The 27,373-nt window shown below is 34.4% G+C and overlaps 1 protein-coding gene and 1 non-coding gene across 2 annotated transcripts in view; one reads left to right on the top strand and one right to left on the bottom strand.

Annotated features, from left to right (window-relative positions):
- Window positions 1-27,373, bottom strand: part of DNAI4 (dynein axonemal intermediate chain 4) — an 86,796-nt gene that overhangs the window by 14,896 nt on the left and 44,527 nt on the right. The window contains 7 exon segments of the mRNA XM_047868824.1: window positions 4,948-5,069; window positions 5,361-5,518; window positions 7,373-7,524; window positions 8,780-8,866; window positions 11,856-12,064; window positions 15,757-15,951; window positions 24,057-24,212. Of these exon segments, the coding sequence (XP_047724780.1) occupies window positions 4,948-5,069; window positions 5,361-5,518; window positions 7,373-7,524; window positions 8,780-8,866; window positions 11,856-12,064; window positions 15,757-15,951; window positions 24,057-24,212 (1,079 nt within the window).
- Window positions 23,926-24,028, top strand: LOC125174235 (U6 spliceosomal RNA). The gene has a single exon (XR_007155352.1). It is a non-coding gene; the product is annotated as a U6 spliceosomal RNA (small nuclear RNA).

Below are 27,373 nucleotides of genomic sequence, written 5' to 3'. Positions count from 1 at the left end.
GATTGAACTAAATGGAGTCTTAAGCATTTGTAACTCCATATGTAGGTACTAAATAGAGATTTTAAGTGTATTTCCTACTGTGAAGTCATAGTCTAAAGGTCTGAAAGTCAGGCTCTATGTCCTGGGTATGTGGAGTCAGTATCATCTTGGGGCATTTTAGAGATGTCAACTCTCAGATCCCACCCCAGACCTACTGAATCAGAATCTGCACTTTAACAAGATCCCTAAATAATGTGTATGTACATTAAAATTTGAGACACACTGTTCTAGCATGTACCACTACTTAAGAATGCAACTACAGGGGCGCCTGGGTGGCGCAGTCGGTTAAGCGTCCGGCTTCAGCCAGGTCACGATCTCGCGGTCCGGGAGTTCGAGCCCCGCGTCGGGCTCTGGGCTGATGATGGCTCAGAGCCTGGAGCCTGTTTCTGATTCTGTGTCTCCCTCTCTCTCTGCCCCTCCCCTGTTCATGCTCTGTCTCTGTCCCAAAAATAAATATTGAAAAAAAAATTAAAAAAAAAAAAAAAAAGAATACAACTACAAAATCATGGAACATAAGCAGTTTAAACAACACAATAAAGTATAATTTTTCCCCAAACTAGCATAACCAATTTACATTCAGCAGTATATAGAAGTTCCCTTTGATCCATATTCTCTTCAATGGTTGGTTACATTAGAAATCTTAAGTTTTGCCATTGTATTAGATATAAAATTATACCTAATGGTATATGAATTTATATGAATATGAATTCATTTATATGAATATTAACAAGGTTGAGCACATTTTGTGTTTACTGGCCATTTGTATTTCCTCTTCTGTTCATGTCTCTTAACTATTTTACTCATAATATTTTCATATTGATTTATATAAAAGTTCTTTATATATCCTATCATATATGCTTTGTCTATTACATATGTTGCAAATATCTTCTCCAAGTGTATGGCTTACCTTTTACTTTTTTAGTGTCTTTTGATAAACAGAAGTTCTCATTTTGATGTAGTTAGTATTATAACTTTTTTATATACTTAGCATTTTTTTGTGCTTTAAGAAATTTTTCCTATTTTGAGGTAATAGCAAAGTTTTCCTATATTTTCTTCTAAAAGTTCCTTGTTTATGAAGGGGTAGGTATCTAATTCCATTTTTATATGAACAATGATTATCCCAACACCATTTATAAGTTGTTTATCTTTCTGTAGAGATCTTCAAGGTCACTGTCTAGAGTTATTCTTGTCACTATATAAACTCTGAGATTTCCATGCAACAGATTTATTGGGAAGTTCTCTCAGGAATAATTTCTTTGAAAGAAACAATAATGGGCAGAGATTTAAGTTGACTATGATGCAGTTGCAACAGAAGGCTCAGCCCAACCTCCAAGAAGCTCTGGAGTTGAGATAGCCCTTTAGAGTCTGGCCTCCAGGCAAGGAGACCAGACATGTTATACCACCACCCCACCATCACCAATAAACTAGTGAAGCAAAATGACAGACTCAAACCAAACCATATCAAAATAAAACTAAATGTAAATGGTCTAAATATCACAATTAAAAGGCAGAAATTATAAGATGGATAAAAAAGCAAGACCCAACAATATGCTACCAACAAGAAATGTACTTTAAATACAGAGATACAAGTAGGTTAAATGTAAAACGATGGAAAATGATTTAATAAACACAACAAACAAACATGGCTGGGGAAGAGAGAGAAAAACCAAGAAACAGACTCGTAACTATAGACAACAAACTGATGGTTTCCAGAGAAGAGATGGGTAGGGGGATGGGTTAAATAGGTGATGGCTATTAAGGAGGGCACTTGTAATTAGCACCAGGTGTTGTATGTAAGTGTTGAATCACTAAATTCTATACCTGAAACTATGTTGACTAACTGGAATTTAAATAAAAACTTAATAAAAAGAAAAAATAAACCATGTTAACACTGGTTAAAAGAATGCTGAGGTGGTTACATTAATATCAGGCTAAGATTATTTCAGTGTTAATAATATTACCAGTTATGAACCACTTTAAAATGATAAGAGAGTTGAATAATCAAGAGAACATAACAATCCTAAACATTTGTATCCTTGAGACAAAGCTTCAAGCTACATAAAGCAAAACCTGATAGAATTACAGTTAAAAAAAAAAAAAAAGACAAATCCATAATTATGCCCAGACACTTCAATGCCTCTCTGTTAATAATTGATGGAAGAGGTAGGCAGAAAATCAGCAAGGATATAGTCAACTTGTAGAACACCTTCAACCAACCTAACCTGATTGTCATTCATAGAACACTCCACCCAACAAGAGCAGAATACACATTTTTCTCAAGTGCACAGGGAACATTTATATGTAAATGTCACATTCTGGGCTTCAATAAATTTAAAAGGGTTCAGTTTATTAATTTTTATTAAAAGTTTGTTCTCTGATCGTGATGGAATTAAATTAGAAATCAATAAACAGAAAGATCCTTGAAAAACCCCAAATATTTAAAAACTAAATAACATGCTACTAAGTAGTCCATCAGTCAAAAAAGAAATCAGAGAAATTAGAAAGTATTCTGAATGGAATGAAAATGAAAATACAACATATTAGAATTTGTGGGATGCTGCCAAAGCAGTACTTAGAGAAAAAGTTATAGCAAAAATGCCTCCATCAAAAGAAGAAAAGTCATAAATAAATGATCCCAGATTCCACCTTAAGAAGCCAGTAAAGGAGGAGCAAATAAAACTGAAGCAGAAGAAAGAAAATAAAGATCAAAGTGGAAATCAGTTTTATAGAAAACAGAAAAACAATCGTGAAATTCAGAGAAATCAAAAGCTGGTTCTTTGAGATCAATAGCATTGATAAACTTCTAGCCAGACTAAAGAAAAAAAGAAACACAAATTACCAACAGTAGCAATTAAAGAGGTGACATCACTACATATTTTAATATCTATTAAAGAATACTAAGGAATTATTATGATGCCACTAAGTTTAATAACTTAGATGAAATAAATTCCTTAAAAGACACAAATTATCAAAATGCACTCAAGAAGAAATAGATGATAATAATAATAATCATAATCCTATATCTAGTAAAAATTTGCATTTCTAGTTACAAGTTAAACACCTTCCTAAAAGAAATTCCAGGCCCAGATAGCTTATTAATCCCATCAAACACATAATGAAGAAATAATACTAATTGTATACATATTCTTTCAAAAAAGTAAAGAGGGAAAAGTTTTCAACTAATTCTACAGGATTACCCTAATATCAAAACCAGACAAAGACATTACAAGAAAAGAAAACTGTAGATAGATATCCCTTATAAGCAAAGATGAAAACTGCTAAACAAAATTTAAGCCTATCAAATCCAACAGTAGATTAAAAGTATAAATTACAATCAGGTGGAATTTATTTTAGAAATAAACATTTAAAAACCAATGTTATTCACCATATTAACAAACCTAAAAAGAAAAACTATATATCATCTCAATAGATGTAGAAAAAGCATTTGACAAAAACCTAGCATCTATTCCTGATAAAACTCAACAAACAGTAAAGTAATGGGATCTCCTCAATGTGATTAATTGTATCTACAAAAAAATCTCAGCTTACATCATACTTAATAGTAAAAGGACTGAACACTTTCTCCCTAAGATCAGAAACAAGAGAGGGATGTTTGTTTTCACCACCTCCATTCATCATTGTGCTGGAAGTTCAAGCCAGTACAAACAGGAAAGAAAAGGTAACCAGATTAGAAAAGAAGTAAACTCTTTATTTACACACTATATGATCATCTCAAATTCCTCACACCAAGGACATTTCTAGGATAACAAACTAGGATTTCTCAACCCAGCACCATTGATATTTTGGGCCAGCCCCTTCCCCTCCCCTTCCCCTTCTCCTTCTTTTCTTTCCCCTTCTTCTTCCCTTTCTCCTGCCCCTTCCCCCTCTCCTTTTTTCCCCCCAGTACCCCTTTTCTTCCTCTTCCCCTTCTCCCCCTTCTTCTGTGCAGAGGAGGGCAAAAGTTGCCTTGTGCACTATAGGATGTTTAGCAGTATCCCTGGCCTCTGCCTACTAGATGCCAATAGCATTCCTTCCCACGTCCCACCTCCTATAGCTGCAACAACCAAAAATATCTCAAGACATTGTGAAATATACCCTGGTGATAAAATATTCCCCTCCCTGCCCACATTGAGAAGCACTGTTCTAGAATCAAGGTGAAATGTGGATTACAAGAATTTGAGAGTGAAGGCAGTTGGAATACAACAGCTGTGGAAAACATGAAATGCAGTAAAGGCCTGAACTACATTAGCAGTAGTAGGCTTGGACTAAAAGGACAATAATACTTAAATAGCATTTGGTTGATAGGGTAGAACAAAGTAGGAGCTCAAATTTTGGTTTGCATAATTAGGTAGATGATGGTGTCACAAAAAAGATGGTCATGTTACATATAAGGAAAAATATATAGGATATGCTTCCTTGTTTGTCATAGTTGCTGAGTTTTCTAATTCCAAAGTACTTCCAGATAAAAATAATTAGAAAAAGTAGAATTTCATTAACTGTGCTTTGATTTGATTCTCTTCCTGATAACCATGAACTTAACTATTCTTCCTAATCCTCATCATCATGAGAGTCACCACTCACATTGAAATAGTGGACTGTATGGTAGATTCGGTTTCTATCAAAATGATAAAGCACTCAAGTTAAACTTGAAGTTGTAAAGAGAATCTTTCCACAGTTTCTCAGAAATACAGACCTTTCCTCTAGAAAGCAGATAAAGACACAGTACAGACAACTGGAATGTGCCTCTCCACCTTAGTTTGGCAGCTATGTCTATGTTTGTTTTATTTTTACCTACAAGGCACTATATTGATTAACATGCTAAACCTTTGCCTTGCTTTATGTCTTACTACATTTCAATTATTGGAAGTTGTCATTTGCAATAGTGAATAATGGATTGGAATAATTTACCTTAGGATGAAAAGCAAAACACATTCCAGGGGCCTGTCGAGATATCAGAGCTTCACCTTTCTTTTCTTTTTCCCCTCCTTTTTTGCTGCTGCTAGAAGTAGTTCGCTTCAAACGCATCAAATCTTTATTTAAAGAAGAAAACATATATCTTATTTAATACACGAAAAAGTATTGTATAATAATGTATGTCCCTCCTACAAATAATAGTATGAGTTCTGCCATCTTTTGCATGTGATTAACTTAAAACTAGCAAATACCAATGAGAAAAACAATGAGCAAGTACAATATTTTTTCTTATGTAGCCAAACTAAAATTTGTCACCTCTTACTCATGGCTCACTAGGATTTTAAGTCAGCACATAATAAGAAAAAGGTAATTTGATATGTATGTGTATTTGTATACATTCTTTTTACCATGACAGTCCAGTCCTTTCCGTATAACCCATTTGGAGATTCTTCCATCTGCTGATATAGAAACTAGTATTTCTCTTTTGTCATCCCCTGTTGTCCCTCGATCTTGTTCTATCCACTGTAGTTGCCATACAGGTCCCAAATGTTTTTGAGGTGATTCACTAAAACAGGGAAAAGCACTAAATATAGAATCATTGTCATAAATTTTAAAAGCACAGGAGTATAAGTCATAAGGACAGCTCCCTGGAGCACTGTGACCTACTTATGGAATGATGCCCCTATTGTTCACTTTCACTTTAGTAAAAGTATTTTGAAAAACAGGGAAAACAATCATTTTGTCACCTAATATTTTTGGTTTTTTTTCATTTCTTATAAAAGGAAACTTTTACTACTTTTAATTATATTAATGCCATAAAAGAAATACAAAAGCAAATATTTTCTTTCTTTTCAAAATATACTTTCTCTTACTCTATTCATTTACTTTTTCCTAGATAAGTTGTGTTAATTTATTTTGGACACTTTGAAAATAAGTATCTTCATCTTTATAAGGATTTTTTTCATAGCTTAAGTAGATAAATTATTTAAGTCTTATTTAAGTAAACAATTACCTTACCTTTCTATATTTCAGGCTTGCCCATTGGCTTGATTCTCTCTATGGCTGATTTAACATTTCTCTGAAGAATTAAAATCACTTCTCAGATTAGTGATTGTTTTCCTGTCAGGATAATAGGTTCCTCTGTTCCTAGTCCTTGATTTTTTTATGCAAACCTCCCAAAGCAATGGTTGTGAATCTTTTTAAAATCATAGATAACTTCGATTATTTGGTAAAACAAGCACAAAGGCCCATGCTTATAAAACTATGCAGATAATTTCAAATTTAAGCTTACAGACCCTGTTTTGATGCCTATTTTCAGCTCTAAGTTTATTCAAACACTAATATAAATATACTACTTCATTTTTGCCCCATTGGTATCTGTTCTACTATAAAAACCTAACAATACTCAATATCTTTCACTTTTAACTTTTTTTATTTTCTCAGTATGACTCATTCACTGATTGATTTATTTATTCTTATTCACTTACTCTAATCCTGTTACATTCTCAATATTATGTGACATGCTGAGGATAAACAGGCAAGACTTAATCCTTGACTTCGAGTTGCTTACAGCCTCTTCAGAAAGATATATATATATATATATAAATAATACATATACAGCATGATGAGTGCTATGATAACTAGACAAACGCACAAAAGAAAGGAATGGGAAGGCTTCTTGGAGGAGGTGGTGCCAAAGCAATAAAGGGTACAAACTTATAGTTAGAAGATGAACAAGTTCTAAAGATCTAATATATAGCATGATGTTCATAGTTAACAATACTGTACTATATACTCAAAATTTGCTAAGAGAATAGATCCAAAATGTTCTCACCACATATTAATCAATTTTATTGTGGTAATCATTTCACAGTGTATACATATTAAACAATTACATTGTACCCCTTTTAAAAATCACATTGTAGAACCTAAATATATACAATTTTTATTTGTCAATTGTACCTCAATGAAGCTGGGGAAATTTTTGACTTTCTTTTAAAAGAATAAACAAACTGTAGGGGCACCTGAGTGGCTCAGTCGGTTAAGCGTCATGAGTACAAGCCCCGCGTGAGGCTCTGGGCTGACAGCTCGGAGACTGGAACTCACTTCAGATTCTGTGTCTCCCTCTGTCTGCCCCTCCGCTGCTTGCACTCTGTCTCTCGCATTGTCTCAAAAATAAATAAACATTAAAAAAAATTTTTTTTAAGAATAAACAAACTGTCAAGGAAGGTTGGTGAGGTGGGCAGAGAACATACAGATTTTAGGACAGAGCATTTCAGCTAGAGAGGAATTATTAAGTGAAAAATAATGGTATCACTCTCAAAACATAAACATTCACTCAAAATTAGATAACATTAAATTTTTACTTCTCCCTAAAAAAAGCACATATTATATGTTTATCTGATTCTTGGATTCTCACCTACTATCCAGAACAGGAACATTACTGTTGCTCTGTACATTATAAATTGCAATGGTACCATTGTGATAGCCAACTGCTAAAAGATTAGGTGCTCCAATGGAGAAATCCACAGCAGTAACTCCATATTGACTCTGATAAATACGTTCTGGCCACTGGAAAAAAAAATAATTGTATTACATTTTAAACTGGGTTTTGCAGGCCACAGTAAGATAGGGTATAATGGTGACTTAAGACAAGTCTGGGGGCAGTGGAAATGTAGGAAGGGCTAGTCTACATTAAGTTACTCTTCTCTTCCTAACTTCCAGTATAGATGAAAACAAAATGTCAATTAGTCATTCCCTTTCCTTTGATGAATCCTCAGGACTCAATAATTTTAAGAAATACAGCATGGCCTTCTCCAATAATTATCATATTTTGGTAATCTTTCAGTAGGATTTGCATGATCATCATAGATTTACTTTCTTTAAGAAACAAATAATGGGCTCCAATCAAATTATCTAGCAATGTTCCTATCTTCCAGTATCTGTTTCATAGGCTTGCATTATCTAGACATTTCTGAACGGTGGAAAGAAGAAGCCACAAAAAAACTCTGTACAGTAGTCTTTTTGACAACTCTGTGAAGAGTTTTATTGTTTTGCTTTGCTTAAAGTCTAATCTAAATCCCTTCTTGCTTCTAACAGTCTGTATGGAAAAGAAGACAACTTACCAATGATGGATCCTATATCAATACTTCCACATGTTTAAAATTGCTTCTTCCTTCCTTTTTTTTTAATTCTACATAAACCCAGCTTCCTAATAGACTGGGATTATTTATAAAAGCTCCAATCATTTTTTATTTTGCTTTCCTGATCCTTTTCTAAGTTTTCCACTTCACAATTCAGTTATGAATCAAAACTAAACGTAAAGCTGCAAAATAACAGATTGACTAAAACTGTTTAACAAAAAAGCACCATGACTGATTCTTATTATTCTCCTTGAAAAATTCTTGCTAATAACATGGTCATTCATATTCATCCATTTTGTATGTATTCAAGCCAGCAGAAATCTATTTTACGAGGTGATGAGATATTTATACATTAAGAAACAATTCAGTATTAGCTGAAACATATAATTTTCAAAGGATTTTCACTCACAAATTTGCTCTTCTTTCTGATAAAAAATAATGGTTCAACTCTGGATCATAAGATCTAGTAGCACATAGTAAATGCTCAATAAATATTTATTAAATGAATTTACTTTACCTAATATCAACAAGAATAAATTTTAATACTTATAGATTTAAACCAAAGAAAATAAAGTCTTCCTCGATAATTTTTTTACTTTAATTATCACACACAACTATCTACTTTATGAGAATTATGTCAATATTTAATTAACTAAAAATGTCTTTATTCCTACTGGGGTTACCATAGGATTCTTTATTGACCAGCAGCAAGCCAATCCTCTTTTTTGCTCTCTAAATCCAAAGTGCCCATAGCCAACAGCCAAAAGGTCCTGAAAATCAGAAAAATATGTTTAAAATAAGAGAGGGTAGCATAAAAACATTGGAAAATATATAAAGATACATTTTAATGAACTGTGTTAAAAATAGAAAGACACTTCTATTGAGAAAAAATACCAGTATACTATTTATTTTTACTTTATACCTCCATCTTCCTAAGCAAAATAATAATCATATTTTCAGACTGATGAATAACTAAAAAGAACCAATTGCTGAAAAGTTCTTTTATATATTGAGTTAATCTTCCAAGATTATATTGCTACATTATGGGTTTCTGAGAATGACCTAATTATTTCAAATATAAAGACAAAGTGCCCTGAACTGAATTGTGTCTCCTCCCCTAAAATTCATGTGTTGAAGTCCTAATCCCCAATGTGATTATATTTGAAGAAAGGGCTTTTAGGAGGTAATGAAGATTAAATGAGATCATGAGGGTCATAATGTTAATCCAATAGGATTGGTGGCCTCATAAAAAGAGGAAGAGACACCAGAGCTCTCTCTCTCCACCATGTGAGAATGCAGCAAGAAGGTGGCCATCTGCAAGATAGGAAGAGAGCCTTCACCAGTAATGAAATCAGCCAGCACAATGATCCTAAACTTCCTGGCCTCCAGCAAATAAATTTCTGATTTCTAATCCAGCCAGTCGATGGTATCTTGTCATGGCACCCCAAACTGTTTAATAAAGCATTTCAAGATATGCTTATACAAGTGCATAAAGACAAAAGTTTAATGATTGACCAAACCCAACCTCTTCTTTGTAATCAGAATACCTTTATCAAAAATATATTATATATTTTTGCCATAACCCTACTTTCAAGCCAACATCACCTCTTTATAATTTCCTCTGCCTTAAACCACTCTTCACCACTATTCCTTTTACACTGACATGAACAAACTTCTATTCATTGCTTCAAGACTCAGCATAGGCACCACTTCCACTAAAAAGCATTCATGAGCCTCTCTTATGTATTCCCACAATACTATTTATTTTCCTTATTAAAACACAGAGAGAACTATTATATAGGCAGGGTCTATGTGTGACTAAATTACTACTGTTTCTCTAGTGCCTTATTAGAGTTCCTGGCATAGTCAATGTTCAATAAGTATTTGTAGAATGAATCAATAAATATAATAGATGCCATTTGTCATATTTTTTTTAGCTTTGTTAACAATTATTTAAGTTTAATCTCAATAACAATATATTAACTTTTAAAATGCTGGTATATTCAGTTTCTAAAAATGATTCACCTGTCTTTATTACACATTTATTATTGATTTATTGAGTATCACTTACCTTACATGGGGTTTCCAAATATAGTTTATAAAAACCAATCCGTACTAAAAGTATTTTATTTTATTAAAGATAACATACATAATTTAAATAACACATTACTTAGGTTTCTATAAGAATGATGATAGACTTTGTTTTTTTAAAAACTGTAACCACTAGCATATTTGCACATAGCACCTTATAAGGTGTGGCAGTAAAATAAAAAGGCTAATTCTTAAACTTACATTATACAATACAATCTTCATATACAAATTCGTTTTGACCACTTTAAAAATACACTAAATATTTATTCCAAAGGTATTGTTATTACACAAAAGGGTTTTAGAATCCCTAATTGAGAATCATGTCTTCAGAAGCAGTTTATAAACTCAAGGAGAAAATAAGTCTCGTTACTCTATAATCATCTCTCTTTTAAAGCAAACATACCATTCTCCAACTTGATGATTCATATAATTTGGCTCAAGATGATTTTTGGCAGTGCAGTAATTAAGAGCAAGAACTCTGGATTCAGATGTTAGAGTTTGAATTCTAGCTGTTTCACTTACTAGAGTTGTGCTACTCTGCGAATTTAAGAGATGTGTAACTTTGGGCAAGTTATTTATCCTTTTTGTACTTCAGTTTTCTTATCAACATAATGGGGAAAATAGTACCTAACTCAGAGTTACCGTGTTAATACAAGTAAAATGCTTACAGTATCGCCTGGTACATAGTAAGTACTATTTAAGTATTTGCTGTTAAGCACTCTCAACAATAGCCAAATTATGAAAAGAGCCTAAATGTCCATCCACTGATGAATAGATAAAAAAATTGTGGTTTATATACACAATGGAGTACTACATGGCAATGAGAAAGAATGAAATATGGCCCTTTGTAGCAACATGGATGGAACTGGAGAGTGTTATGCTAAGTGAAATAAGCCATACAGAGAAAGACAGATACCATATGGTTTCACTCTTATGTGGATCCTGAGAAACTTAACAGAAACCCATGGGGGAGGGGAAGGAAAAAAAAAAAAAAAAAAGAGGTTTGAGTGGAAGAGAGCCAAAGCATAAGAGACTCTTAAAAACTGAGAACAAACTGAGGGTTGATGGGGGGTGGGAGGGAGGGGAGGGTGGGTGATGGGTATTGAGGAGGGCACCTTTTGGGATGAGCACTGGGTGTTGTATGGAAACCAACTGGACAATAAACTTCATAAAAAAAATAATAATAAAAAATAAAAAAATAATTAAAAAAGTATTTGCTATTACTGGTAGTAATAATATTTTAAGAAATCTCAAAATTATCTTGTATATTTTCAGGGTCACTAGATTAAGTATATATTTCTGAATATGATTACTTTAAGAAGAATATTAATTTGGGTACATGAGCTTGATATATCTGAAAATAAATCAATTAGATGTTATCTTCTGGTTCACTTTTCAATATCTGATATGGATTCAGAGAATACTGTGTCCCAAGTACATCTCCTAAAATTAAAATGATGACATTTCATACTAAAGGAGAAAAAATTATTTTGTAACTATTATCATTTTCTACTTTTTGAAACATGAACTTGTTGTAGAGGTATGTTAAAAACTCCACTTTATGTCAAATAAAATCCCTTGCCTAATGTCTGAGAAAACAAACAACTAGTACTTGACAGTCACCCTTATACTCTAAAGACAGAATTGTTAAAATGTTCAATAACTTACAGGATTTGTTCTATTCCAGGCAAGGCTGCTCACATTAAGGCCTTTGGTTAAGTCACAGGAAAATGACCAAAGTCGTTCTAAATTGGCTGGTATTGTTGATTGTCCTGTACTTATTTCTATTTCTTCTTCCTCTTCCTTCTGACCCTCTTCCTCTGTCTTTTCAAGTTTTTCACCTTCTTGAAAGTCGTCAGGTTTTTCAGGTTCTGGTTCTAAAATTAAATCAAATGAAGAGATTATTGTCCTCCATTCCTACAAGAGCCTTCCAAAGGGCCCAAACAGCATCTCTCCCTCTGAGACACTTAAAGCACCACTGGATCTGCTGGATGATATGGCCCAAGTGACAGGGCATTCTGAATGACTACCTGGGCCTCTTGTAGAATCTTCTGCTCTCCTGGGCTTACTCAAAGCTAGCATTTTTTTCAGAGCACTTAGTGAATAAGCCAAAGTAGCACATCCAAATGAGGAATATGTTGTCGCCAAAGAACAAAGAGGGCTACTAGGCATGGTACCTTTTTTGGTTATAAGAGTGGCCAGAAGAAACAACTTATCCTTAACCTTTGGAAATTTCACTGAGGTGGAAAGCCCCTGAAATTTTATCAGAGGTGCCTGGGAGGCTCAGTCGGTCAAGCGTCCGACTTTGGCTCAGGCCAAAGTCTCGCAGTCCATGAGTTTGAGCCCCGCATCAGGCTCTGTGTTGACAGCTCAGTGTGGAGCCTGCTTCAGATTCTGTATCTCACTCCCTCTTTGCCCCTCTCCCGCTCATGCTCTCTCTCTCTCAAAAATAAATAAACTTTAAACAATTAAAAAAATGTTTATCAGATTTATTTCTCACCCTCTGGGATGCAAATGTCTTACTAATAAGTCTACTTCTTATTCACCAGGTCTAATCAGCATAATGTCATCAATGTAATGGACCAGTGTGATATCTTGTTGAAGGAAAAATTCCCTGAAGACTAAATTAGGACATAAAACTAAAGAGCTGATATACCCCTATAGGACAGTGAGGGTGTATTGCTGGCCTGGCCAGCTGAAAGCAAATGGCTTCCAGTGGGTTTTATCAACAGGTACTGAAGAAAAAAGAAAGCATTTTCTGTGTCAATAGTCACATACCAGGTACCAGGTGGTGTGTTAATTTGCGCTGCCAAGGAAACATCTGGAACAGCAACTGCAATTGGAGTCACCACCTGGTTAAGTTTACAATAATCAACCATTATTCCCCAAGATCCTGCGTTTTCTTTGCAAGCCAAACAGATGAGCTGAATGGGGGAGGTGATGGGAGTCAATACTTCTGCACCTTTCAAGCCCTCGATGGTAGCATTAATCTCTACAATCCCCCCAGAAACACAGTATTGCTTTGGTTTACTATTTTCATAGGTAGTGGAAGCTCTAGTGGCTTCTACTTATCCATTTCCTACCAGAATAGCCTCCATTACATAGGTCAAGGATCAAGTGTAGGGCTTCTGCCAGTTGCTAAATATTTCTATTCCAAAGTATACATTCTGGAACAGCGGAAATAACTACAAGATGAGTTAAGTTATCCACTGGACCCACTGTGAGATGGACCTGAGCTAAAATTCCATTGGTCACCTGACTCCTATAAGTCCTTTCCGGCTAACAAACCATAGTGATGTTTTGGGACTCATGAAGTTAGTATCTGTCCAGAGCTAGTGTCCACTAATCCCTGAAATTTATGATTATTTCTTGTTCCCCACTACACAGTCACTCTTGGAAAAGGCTGTAGGTCCCCTCTGGGGAAGGCTGAGAGAAATTTTAACAGTATACATTTTTGGTAGTGTAGTGAAATATTTTCTCAAAGAGACACAGCCTCCCCTTTATCCAAGGAGTTCTGGGTCTACAAATTGACTCAAGCCTAGAAATTGCTTAAAGGGCTATGACTTTTCTTTTGTAAAGAAAAGACTCTTCTGTTTATACAGATGAAGTAAGAATTTAGGAGGAGACTACATTTTATGGGCTGATTTATCTCCCCAAAATTCATATATTGGAAGGCCTAATCCCCAGTACCTTAGAATGTAATGGGTTTGTAGACAAAGGCTTTAAAGAGGTGATTTAGTTAAAACAAGGCCACTATTCTGGGTCCTAATCAAATATGACTGCTATCCTTATAATAAGAGGACATTCAGATACACTGAGAGACACAGGGAAGGCACAAGCACAGATAAAGAAACCTAGTGACGAGACCGCAAGAAGGTAGTCATCTGCAAGCCTAAAAGAGAGGCCTCAGAGGAAACCCCAACTGTACTGACACCTTCAGCTCAGACTTCCAGTCTCCAGAACTATGGGGAAGTAAATTTCTGTTGTTCAAGCCACCCAGTTTGTGGTATTTTGCTACGGCAGTGCTAGCAAACCAATACAGCACCTACCTATTTCTCTTCTAAGGACATGATGATCAGCTAGCCAATGCCACGGATCTCTGTGAGTCAGACTGTTCTGATTACTGCTCTTTACCCTACAGTAACCATGCCCACCTTTTCATTGGTGATGAACTGCTGCCACTTATCCCCTGCAACTCAGAATCTAATTGTTTAAGGATATCAGTTGACTAGCAGTAGTTCCCACTACAATTTCTGACCTACAGAGAAAAGTGAGCAAAGAATTCTTCAAGGATATTGGGGCACCCAGCCAATTTATTTTTCACAATTGTGCTAAAAGGTGTATTATCCGGATACTTCTATAGTGGATAAGCAGGTCATCATGATAAATCCACCCTAACATTCCAATGTCCCAAAGCCTTTGGATACCTTTCTCTATAGTGTACCAAAGCAGTTCTAACATTTCAACTTTATTTAGTGAAAACCACATTTTGTCATTCTGGGTCCAGGACTGAAGCCCCTGCCTCTGCCCCAGGCCAACATATGTACAAAACTGTAAATGCATTTTCTTTTCCTTATGAATTCTTTTAATAACATTTTCTTTTCTCTAGCTTATTTTATTGTAAGAATATAGTACCTAATACATATAATATAAAAATGTGTGTTAATTGACTTTATGCTATAAGTAAGGCTTCTGGTCAATAGTAGTTTACTTGTAGTTAATTTGGGGGGAATCAAAAGTTATACTTGGAGTTTCGACTGTGCCAGGGTCATCACCCTAAGCCCTGCCTTGTTCAAGGGTCAACCGTACTTACCATATGAACCCACTTATATGATATACCAAAACAGTCAATCTCTGGTGAGAAAAGTCAGGTTAATACCTGTTTATGGGGGGTAAGGTTTAACTGAAAAATAGCACAAGGGAAATCTTAGGGTTTGTAATTTATTCTACAAAATGGGAAGATACTGAAGGTTTTTTAAGAGTTAAATGCCATGTTCAAACTTGTGTATGGGATACATCAGCACACCAGGATAGTAAAGTAGAAAGAGAATTGGAATGAGATCAGGCCTTGGTTGAATGCCTAGCTTTGTCATAGACTCTAAACTTAGAAAGTTTCTGTACTCTTCATCTTCTTCATTCAAAAATTGAAGGGTTGAATTCATCTCTAAAATCTTTCAAAATATTCTGTGAACATATGAGACGGGATTTGTAGCAATAAGAACAGGAAGAATGCCCCTGTAATAAAATTAGGGATAGGTAATAAGCACCAGAACCTGGAAAGTGTCAATGGCAATGGAAAGGGGGTTAAATATGAGAAAACAATTCAGTACAAGGGCAAGGAAGAGAAAAGAGCCATGGAAGCTTTTGTAGATTTTAATCTAAGGGGTGACCTCTTTTTTGTGCGCTCTGTAGTTTGAATTCTACTGTTATTTGGATGTTTAATGCTAAAAGGTATATAAATATGTCTTTTGATAAGTGATGATCCAGTCTGGAGGTTACATTTAAAAATGATAACGTCATTCAATTTTTTGATTATTTGAGCTTGTCTAAATGTGATTTTTAAAAATACCTTTTAAAATAGGAAGCTGACGATAAGCTGCAAGTTTTGGTTGAAATATATTTTCCATTAGAACTCGTTCCATAAAAAATAAATCCTGATGAAACTTGTCAGATTTCAATATTGTCTCTGAGTGGTCTACTTCATCATCATGGACTTTAGTCAAAATTACATTTTCTATATCCATTAAAGAACTAGCTTCACTATCTGTAAAATACAAACATGATGCAAAGATAAAATAATTTAAGTAGTATTAGATGATTCATGCAGTCAAAGGATTTTAAAATGACATTTTGTCATTACTGTTTGTTTTCCTCCAATATTCAACAACTTCAATAAACATTTATTGAATATCTTTTATCTACCAAGCACATGAAAAATATACACATATTATTTCATTTTGGAATTCTTAACCATTCAAAAATGCACTGTTTATCAGAAGATAAGCAATGATAACCTCATAGGTAATTTATATCTCTATACCTTGTTCTTCAAATTTAAACAAGATTATTAGTCTTCAGATGAAGGTCTGACTGGATTACTGTTTTATAGAAATACCATACGATTGTGTTAATTTTTTAGTGATGCTACAACAAAATACCCAAAACTTAGTAGGTTAAAATCACACAAATTTATTATTTTAAGAGTTCAGTCAGTTAGAGGTCTGACCCAGGTCTCACTGGGATACAACCAAAAAGTTAAGAGGGTTATGTTTCTTTCTGGAGGCTCTAGAGAGACTTATCTTTTTCAGCTTCTACAAACCACCCAAAACCCTTCCTCCATCTTGAAAGACAACATCACTGCATCTCTCTGATCTTCTGTCATTACATCTCTCCATGACCACAGTGCAGAAAGGTCTCTACTTTTAAGTAGCCATATGATTAACTACTCTCTCATTCTACTAACAGAAACCACAACACAAAGACTCTTGGCCACATTTCCCCTTCATTCTTTCTGCCTCCTGACCAACTCTGGTACTTCTCTGTGTAGCTCACAGTGTAGAATGTTTCTTCCTCTTGAGATTTGTGAATATAACAAGCTATCATTTCAATGGCAATAGTGTCCTGATCTGTTGGCCTTGCCATGCCTAAATAATAATAAAGTTCGGGGCACCTGGGTGGCTCAGTTGGTTAAGCGGCCGACTTCAGCTCAGGTCACGATCTCGCAGTCCGTGGGTTCGAGCCCCGCGTCGGACTCTGGGCTGATGGCTCAGAGCCTGGAGCCTGCTTCCGATTCTGTGTCTCCCTCTCTCTCTGACCCTCCCCCATTCATGCTCTGTCTCTCTCTGTCTCAAAAATAAATAAACGTTAAAAAAAATTAAAAATAATAATAAAGTTCACATTAAAAAAAAAATATTTTCTATTGGGATGCCTGGGTGGCCCAGTTGGTTAAGCATCCAGCTCTTGATTTCAGCTCAGGTCATGACCTCATGGTTCATGGGTTTGAGCCCCATGTTGGGCCTTGCATTATCAGTGTAGATTCTCATCTCTATTCTTCTCTTTCAGCCCCTCCCCTGCTCATGCTCTCTCTCTAAAATAAATAAACATTAAAAATTTTTTTTTAATATTGTCTACAAGCCCAATTTAAATGTAAAGACACAGATAGATTAAAAAGATAGAATTAAAAAGATATGTTAACACTATCAAAAGAAGACAGAGTAGCTATATTTAATTTCAGACAAAGTAGACTGTAGAACAAGGAAAATTATCAGCAATAAAGTGAAGCATTGCACAATAATAAAGAAATCAATTCTCCAAGAAGACACAGCAAGCCTAATCATTTATGCAGCAAAAAATCAAGACTACAAATCTGTAAGGCAAAAACTAATAAAATTGCAAGGAGAATTAGACATATCCACTATTATAATTGGAAACTTTTAACACTTTTTAAACAGAATACACACTATTCTCAAGTTCACTTGGAATGCTCACCAAGATAGAACACATTCTGGGGCGCAAAGCACACCTAAACAAACTTAAAAGAATAGAAATAATAAAAAATGTGCTCTCAGACCACAGTGGAATTAAACTAGAATTTAATAACAGAAGGATACTTGGACAATCCCAAAATATTTGGAAATTTAAAAAACATATATAAATAAAAAATAGGTCAAAGAAGAAGTTCCAAATAAAATTTAAAATTTTTTAAATATTTGAACTAAATTAAAATAAAACTAAAACTTACCAAAACTTGTGAAATGCAGCAAAAAGAATTCTTGAGGGAAATTTATAGCACTGAATGCATATACTAAAAAGAAGAAAATCGGGGCGCCTGGGTGGCGCAGTCGGTTAAGCGTCCGACTTCAGCCAGGTCACGATCTGGCGGTCCGTGAGTTCGAGCCCCGCGTCGGGCTCTGGGCTGATGGCTCGGAGCCTGGAGCCTGTTTCTGATTCTGTGTCTCCCTCTCTGTCTGCCCCTCCCCCGTTCATGCTCTGTCTCTCTCTGTCCCAAAAAATAAATAAATGTTGAAAAAAAAATTTTTTTTTTAAATAAAAAGAAGAAAATCTAAAAATTAGTAATCTAAGCTTTCATCTCAGGGCGCTAGAGTAAGGAGAGCAACATAAGCCTAAAGTAAGCAGGAAACAAATATATATATAAAATATATAATATATAATATATATTAAATATGTAATAAATATATATTAATATATATATTAAAGCATAAATCAATAAAATTGAAAACAGGAAATCATCAGAAACAATCAATGAAATTAAAAGTTGTTTCTTTGAAAATATCGATAAAATTCATAATCATCAGCCAGGCTAAACAAGAAAAAAAAAAAAACATCTAAATTGTCAGTATGAGCAACAGCAAAGGTGTCATCACTACTGATCCCATAGCCCAAAAGAATAATAAATACTGTGAATAACTCTTATGTCCACAGATTTGATAACTTAGACGAAACGGAGCAATTCCTTGAAAGACATAAACTGCCAAAACTTACACAAAGAGAAATAGGTAATCTGAATAGGCCTCTATCTGTAAAGAAATTGAAAAGATAATTAATAACTTTTCTAAATAGAAAGCATCAGGCCCAGATGGTTTTACTGGTGAATTATATTAAACATTTAAGGATGTTTATACAATCAGAAAATAAGTAGAGAGAACACTTCCCAATTCACTTTGTTAGACTGACATTACTCTAATATGAATACCAGATGAAAACATTACAAGAAAAGGAGAATTACAGAAAAATATTGTTTATGAAAGCAACACAAAGATCCTCCAACAAAATATTAGCAAATCAAATCTAATAGTGTACAAGAAGACTTATATGACAAAGTGGGGTTTGTTCCAGGTATGCAAAGCTAGTGCAACCAACTAGTAAAAACCAATCAATATAATTCAATATAATTTACTAGTGCAACTAGTAAAAACCAATCAATATAATTCACCAGATCCACAAGCTAAAGAAGAAAAATCACATTTGATTCAGAAAAATCTTTTGACAAAATTCAACAGTTATTTATGATTAAAAAAAAAAAAACCCAGGAGAATAAGAACAGATATGAATTTCCTCAACTTGATTTTTAAAAAACCTATGAAAAACCTATAACGAACAGCATATTTAATGGTGAAAACCCAAAAATTTCCCCACTAAGGTAAGAAACAAGGCTAGGATATTCCTTATCATCACCTTTATCCAACATCATACTAGAAGTCCTAGTCCTACAATAAGTCAGGGAAGAGAAATAAAAATTATACAAATTTGAAAGGAAAAAAACCACTTTGTAGATGACACGAATGTTTGTGTAGAAAATCCCCATAAATTGTGAAAAAATATAAAATTCTCCAATTATAATAAAAATTAGAGCAAGGTTGCAGTAAACACCATTAATATACAAAAATCAATGGCTTACCTATAAACCAGTGATGAACAACTGAGAACTGAAATAGGGGCACTTGGGTGGCTCAGTCAGTTAGGTGTCCGACTCTTGGGTTTCAGCTCAGGTCATGATCTCACAGTTCATGAATTCAAGTCCCACATCAGCCTCTGTGCTGACAGTGTGGAGTCTGCCTGGGATTCTCTCTCTCCCCCTCTCTCTCTGCCCCTCTTACATGCTCTCTCTCTCTCTCTCAATCAATCAATCAATAAACTTACAAAAAAGAAAATTGAAATAAAAACCATAATACTATTTATATTGGCACTAAAAAGTTAAATGCTTAAGTTATAAATCTAACAAAATACATACAAGATCTACATGAGGAAATTACAAAACTCTGATGAAAGAAATCAGAGAAGATCCAAACAAATTTTCAAGGATAGGAAGTCTCCATATTGTTAAAATGCCAATGTTTTATAATTTGATCTATAGCTTCAGTGCAATCCCAGTCAAAAAATCCCACCAAGTTAATTTATTGACATTGACAAACTGATTCTCAAGTTTTTATGGAGAGGCAAAAGAACAAGAATAGCTAACATGATGCTGAAGAAGAATAAGACTTACACTACCCAATTTTAAGAATTACTATAGAACTACAGTTAATCAAGACAATGGGATATTGGTGAAAGAATAGATAAATTGATCAGTGTAACAGAATAGAGCTCAGAAACAGACCTACACAAATACATTCAACAGATATTTGATAAAGGAGCAAGAAAACTCAAGGGAGTCTTCAACAAATGAACAATCGGTCATCCGTATGTTTAAAAAATGTAAACACAGAATTTATGCCTTTCACAAAAATTAACTGAAATGAACCTCAATATAAAATACAAAACTAGGGGCGCCTAGGTGGCTCAGTAGGTTGGGCGTCTGACTTCAGCTCAGGTCATGATCTCGCGGTCCGTGAGTTGGAGCCCTGTGTCGGGCTCTGTGCTGACCGCTCAGAGCCTGGAGCCTGTTTGGGATTCTGTGTCTCCCTCTCCCTCTGACCCTCCCCCATTCATGCTCTGTCTCTCTCTGTCTCAAAAATAAATAAACGTTAAAAAAATAAAATAAAATAAAATAAAATACAAAACTATACATTTTTCTGAGACAACATAGAAAACCCAGGTGACCTTGGGTTTGGTGATAAATCTTTGGATACAATACCAAAAGCACAATTTGAAAAAGAAAAAAAAATGTTAAATTGAACTTTATTAAAGGATTAAATATGAAGGATCAAGAAAATGAAGAGACAAGCCTCAAAATGGGAGAAAATTTTGCAGAATACTTACCTGATAAAGGACTTAATTTATCATAATTCATAAAATACAACAATAAGAAACAGTCCCATTTAAAAAATAACATAAAATTCAATTAGACCCTTCACCAAAGAAGATATAAATCTACCAATAAATATATGAAAAACTGTTCAACATCACATGTCATTAGGGAATTGCAAATTAAAACAATAATGAGATGGGGCGCCTAGGTGGCTCAGTCAGTTAAGTCTCTGACTCTTGATTTTCGTTCATGTTATGATCCCACCATTAGTGAGACTGAGCCCCATGTTAGGCTCTGCACTATTAGTACAGTGCCTGCTTGGGATTCTCTCTCTCTCCCTCTCTCTCTGCCTCTCCTCTACTGGTATGCTCTCTCTCTCTCTCTTTCTCTCTCTCAAAATAAATAAATAAACATTAAAAGAAACAATAACGAGATACCACTACACATCTATTAGAACAGCTAAAAAGTTTTAAAAATAAAAAATAAATAAAAACGTTGAAAAAAAATTTAAAAAAAATAAAAAAATAAAAAAAATAAAAATGTTTTAAAAATAAATAGTATCAGAGGCACCTGGCTGGCTCAGTCGGTGAAGTGTCCAACTTTGGCTCAGGTCATGATCTTATGGTTCATGGGTTTGAGCCCCACATCGGGCTCTGTGCTGATAGCTCAGAGCCTGGAGCCTGCTTCCGATTCTGTGTCTCCCTCTCTCTGCCCCTCCCCTGTTCATTCTCTCTCTCTCTCTCTCTCTCTCTCTCTCTCAAAAATAAACATTTAAATAAATTTTTTAAAAGTAAACAGTATCAAATACTGATAAAATGAGGAGCAACAGAAGCATTCACTTGCCTTGCTGGTGGTAATACAAAATGGTACAACCACTTTGGAAAACAGTTTCATAGTTTCTTAAGAGTCTTAAGCATACCCTTACTATATGACCCAGCAACTGTACTCCTAGGTATTTACCCAAATGAGGTGAAAAGTTATGTCCACACAAAAACCTACACAGGAATGTTCATAGCAGCTTTGTTCACAGTCACCAAAAACTAGAAGCAACAAAGAAATCCTTCAATAAATAAATAAACACATTGTGGTACATGCATATAATTTAATATTTTCTAGTGAAAAATAAAGGAGCTGTCAAGTCATGAGTCGGCACACAGGAACCTTAAATGTATATTGTTTAGTGAAAGAAGCTAGTGTGAAAAAGCTACATATTGTATGATTGCAACTATATGACATTTTGGAAAAGACAAAACTATAGACAAAATAAAAAGATCAGCGATGGTCAGAGGAATGGAGTGAGAAGGAAGGATGAGTAGGTGGAGCACAGGGGATATTTAGGTCAATGAAACTATTCTATATGAAACTGTAATGACCGATACATATTGCATTTGACAAAACTCATAGAACTGTACAACACAAGGAGTGAACCTTGATGTAAATTATGGATTTCAGTTAATAATAATGTATCAATATTGATTCATCAATTGTAACAAACATACCACACTATTGCCAGATGTTAGGAATAGGGGAAACTGCACCAAGGGCTGGGGGAGGGATGAAGGAAGAAATTAGAAGGATCTCTCAGTACTCTCTACTCAATTTTTCTCTAACTCTAAACCTGTGCTTCAAATGTCTATTACGTTTTCAAAATTTAAAGCGCTCTTAAAAAAAAAATGGGGCGCCTTGGTGGATCGGTCAGTTAAGCGTCTGACTTCAGCTCAGGTCATGATCTGGCAGTCCATGAGTTCGAGCCCCACATCAGGGCTCTGTGCTGACAGCTCAGAGCCTGGAACCTGCTTCAGATTCTGTGTCACCCTCTCTCTCTGCCCCTCTTCTGCTTATGCTCTGTCTCTCTCTCTCTCTCTCAAAAATAAATAACCATTAAAAAAAATTTTTTTTAAAGAGCCCATGAGAGAAAATAATTTCTCCTTGTGAACTGAGCTAGGGTCTTACACATTCAAAAATGAAAATCATGGCCCTTTTTCCCTCAAACGTAATGGCTAACATACAACCTGTACATTCAAAGTTTAAATAGAATAGAAACACTTCTTAAACCAAATATGGGCCATATTTAACTTTTTTTCTATGTATTTGCATTATAAAATCTCAGAGGCAAAAGGGACTTTAGAGGTGATCTAATAATGCTACGAGTTTTTATCTGACTCTCCTTTATACACTCAATAAATCCGATCATTTACCTCTGCTGCCTTTTTCTATTTTTTATTTCTTCCCTTTTCCTACTTATGGTCTCCCCTATCCCCTTAATTGGCCATAATGCTAAACTAGAGTATGCTTTTATTTTGTATTATAGTTCTTGAATATGGTTCTATTATTCCTTTTTGCTTTTTAAAACACACCCATATACACAAGAAATAAAAGACCCACAAATTGAGACATTTTTCTTTTAGGACCTTCCAGTTACACTTTTTTTGTATGTCAATGGCCTTAATAGAGGTGGAGTACGTATATCCAATTTTGAAGTCCCAATGTAATTTTTCAGCCTAAAAGATTGATGTTTTTCTTAGAAATTTTTCGTAGGAAAATTTTTAGCTTCTAAAAGCAAAACTACTATATGGACATTAACATTTAAGCAACAAACAATGTTTCTTTAGAGCTAACTAATAATTCATTCTTCCCCCTCATTGTTCTCTGGGAAAATAAACTGGTCTTCATTGTAAACAACTTTCAGTAAAACATGGCTATAGTCTACATGACTATATAATTTAAATATAATTTTAAAAACCAAAAGAATATTGGTGACATATTTAACATATGTCATAACATATATGAAAGAGAGCTTAAGAGCGAGTAAGCAACAGAGAAAGATAGACTCTTTGAAGCTCTTGACAGGTATCCAAGAAAAATTAAATTTTTCAGTTCAGAATCCAAGATGATGTGAAAGACTAACAATGCTATTTCTGAATAAAAGTTGTATTTTTCACGTTTCACCAGAAATGAAGTATTGTGACTGCCAAGAAAGAATTTACTTACAATGACGTGTGAAAACGTCACTTTTTAAAAACTGAGATAGTGCTTGCTGAGGCAGCACGTACAGTAATGTTAGAATGATACAGAGAAGACTAGCATTTTGTGCAAAGATGACACACACATTTGCGACACATCCCATTAAAAAAAAAAAACTGAAATAAATGAAACCTTACCTTTTTCTGTAGTACTCCCTGGCACTCTTTGCTCTCGATCTTTAGAAGGTACATTTGCTTTACCACATGAATCAAGGATAGATTGTTTTGCTGGTAAAGATGAAAGCTCCATAGCAATATAAGAATCATGCAAATCCCAAGCAGTGGACATTATACCTAAGTAAAGAGATAGGTAAAAATTAGTTTCAACCAAGTTCTAATAGTTTAGGTTATACACAACTAGTTATAGAAAAATCTCTCCGTGTTTTAATGATAACTCCAAGTTATCCTCACCATCCTTTTTGATACCCTCTCCTTTCTCCCTTCCATCCCAAGCTGATGCAGCAGAATCCCATCAGTCTGTCGCTATAGGTCTTGCTTAATATGGACCTGGACAACCGTGTCATAATAAGCATTTAGCATTCTTTCACTTCTGGTTAATATGTTTATATTCTGTAGAACTTTTAATTTATAATAATATAATCTCATTTTTAGCACATAACATCTCCTATATACTTAATGTGAAAAGATTATACTTGCTGGGAAAATGTAGATTCTGTTCTCAAGAAATTTGTAAGGTAGTAGGGTTATTATCTTCTCTTTCAAAAATTTGTGTTTACATTATATTTGTTCATTTGAGCAAATATAACAACAGTCTCCAAGCAAAAATTGGCAATATTATTCATCTCCAAATAAAAAAAAGAATTCCAACCCCTTTCATTATTGATATAACAAAGAAAGGCTCATGTAGCAATTATTTTATCAGTGACCATATTCCTAAGGCTAAACTTGCTAAATTTTTAAAGTCCAGTGATTTACTAAAGAATTATTTTCCCTAAAAATCAAAACAAGATCTGGATATAATAAATGCAACCACCTCATTGTTAAAACTTTTATGTTCATAATACAAAATGAAGGAGCTCTGGTATTTCAAAATGTTTTCAATCAGCAAGAATATTAACTCACATTTCATTGTAACATTTCTATTTTATTAAACCTAGTTATATTTAACAAAGTTATACACAGAATACCTAGCTTATTTCGCTAATTGAAAAGGGTACAATTTCCATGTTCATAGTAAAATACCATAGGAGGTAATTGTGTCTTTCTATGTTGAACTACTTAAACTTTTTCCTTCCTTTAACTGAAAGTTTAGTAATTTGAGTAAATAGGAATATACTGTTATGTGATCACTAATAATTGCTACATAAATAAAGGTACATGTTATAAATTACATGAGCAATATAAAATGTTAGGGTGATTTAAAGTTTTTTCTTATTTGAGAATAACAAATAACATGGGTAATTTTAGTTTGGGTACCATCATGACATTTGTACATTTGAATAAATTAACCTAAGAAATAAAAAAATCTCAAACCACATGCCATAATAACATGTACAAAATAAAACAATAAATAATGAATGTTTTTTTGTTGTTTGTTTAAGTTTTTATTTAAACTCAAGATAGTTAACATACAGTGTAATATTAGCTTCAGGTATACAATTTAGTAATTCAACACTTCCCTGCAACACCTTGTGCTCATCACAAAAGGTGCATTCTTTAATCTCCAACCTTAATCACCTACTTAACCCATCCCCCTACCCAACTCCCCTCTGATGACAATCAGTTTGCTCTCTACAGTTAAGAGTCTGTTTCTTGAAGAAAAAGAAAAAAAGCATGATTATGACTTCCCAATTTTATACTGTTTTTTATACTAAAGAAAGTTTTAACTAATATCAGAAAAAAAGTATTCCCAACTATATCTGTGTTTTGAGCGTTTCTGAGTCCAGAATATGCCGAAACAGTTTTTACCCATTTTAAAATATTGTTTCTCTCTATTAGTTTAACTCAGACTATAAAAGAATAGCAATTAGCCATATAACATTTGCAGAAAAATAATTTTATATTTTAGCTGAGTAAAAAGATATGCTTACTGTGAAAAAAGAAAAGAAAAATATGACTTATATTTCCATCACCCAAAGATAATAACTGCTAACATTTTGGTCTATGTCCTTCCAGAGTCACATATGAACAAATAGGTAGGTGTATTTTTTATAATAGAAATGAGCTCTTATCATGCTTTTTAAAAAAATTTTTTTAGAGAGAGAATGCATGTGCAAGTGGGTGGAGAGGGGCAGAGGGAAAGAAAGAATCTTAAGCAGGCTCCATATTCAGTGCAGAGCCTGACCTGGGTCTCAATCCCTCGACTCCAGGATCATGACCTGAGCCAAAATGAAGAATGGGATACTCAACCGACTGAGCCACCCAAGAGCCCCTACACATGTTTTTATAAAAGACATTATTGTAGTATAATATCCATAGAAAACAAGCTGGTTTTATGAAATCTGCAAAGATTTATTGAATTATACACTTATTTAATTATCTATTTATTCGAAATGCCACTTTTATAATAAACTACTATATGTATACTGTCAGGTGGAAACTTTTCCTTCACTCTCTGTAAATCTTTACAGAGGGAACTTCAGCTAAATTAACACCTTGACCTCACTATAACCCTCATTCGCTCACTGCGGAGAAAAGTGACTAATCCTATAGGACAGTTTAGAAGGCATTGTGCTTAGCCACTTCCAGATTCTTTTGTTAGGTCTGTTCAATGGCAGAAAGCATGCTTCCTGGTCTGGTCTCACCCCTAAAAAAGAAGGTCTGTGCTGGTCTAGCTGTGCTAATTACTACTGGTAAGATCTATTCTGAAAGGAAGAAATGCCAATTCCACTTAGCTGCAGATTTAAGACTACATTTTTTCAATTAACTTTATCAGTAATAAAGCTAATATTTGACTTCCATCTCTCTGACTCCCGAATCTCTTTCAATTTCATCCCAAATCAGGCAAGGAAGACATATTCTTTTTTTACTGATCCATAAGACTTTAATATTTAATTGGTCTGCACTGAAATTTTTGAATATGGACTATCTCTCATTATTTTTAACTAAACTTTTCTATGAAATACTATCATTCATAGAAGAGTGTATAACACTTATATGTGTAAAGAATTACTACCATGTACTCACCAGCCAGGATAAGAAATAGAACATCTCCAGGTGATTAGAAGCCTCCTAGACACTCTTCTATCATAGCCCACCTCCTTCTAGCTACCTCAAACAGAAGCACATCCACTTTTCCTAACTTTTGGAATGGTCATACTCTTGCTTTGCTTTAAAAGGTTTCTCTCCTGTGGTAGATGCTGTTAGTGTCCTGCCCGTATCTGTTATGCATTACCTCTTACTGGTCAATCTCCAACTGCCAGCACCTACATTGTTTTGCTTGGGGCCATCTTTGGCCACTAGGGCCACTTTGATGTGCACAAATCAGGCCAGAA

This window comes from Prionailurus viverrinus, chromosome C1, assembly GCF_022837055.1.
Source record: "Prionailurus viverrinus isolate Anna chromosome C1, UM_Priviv_1.0, whole genome shotgun sequence".
NCBI classification, from domain to species: Eukaryota; Metazoa; Chordata; class Mammalia; order Carnivora; family Felidae; genus Prionailurus; species Prionailurus viverrinus.
The sequence above is the reverse complement of the archived record's forward strand: the minus strand, read 5'-3'. Positions and strand labels throughout refer to the sequence as shown.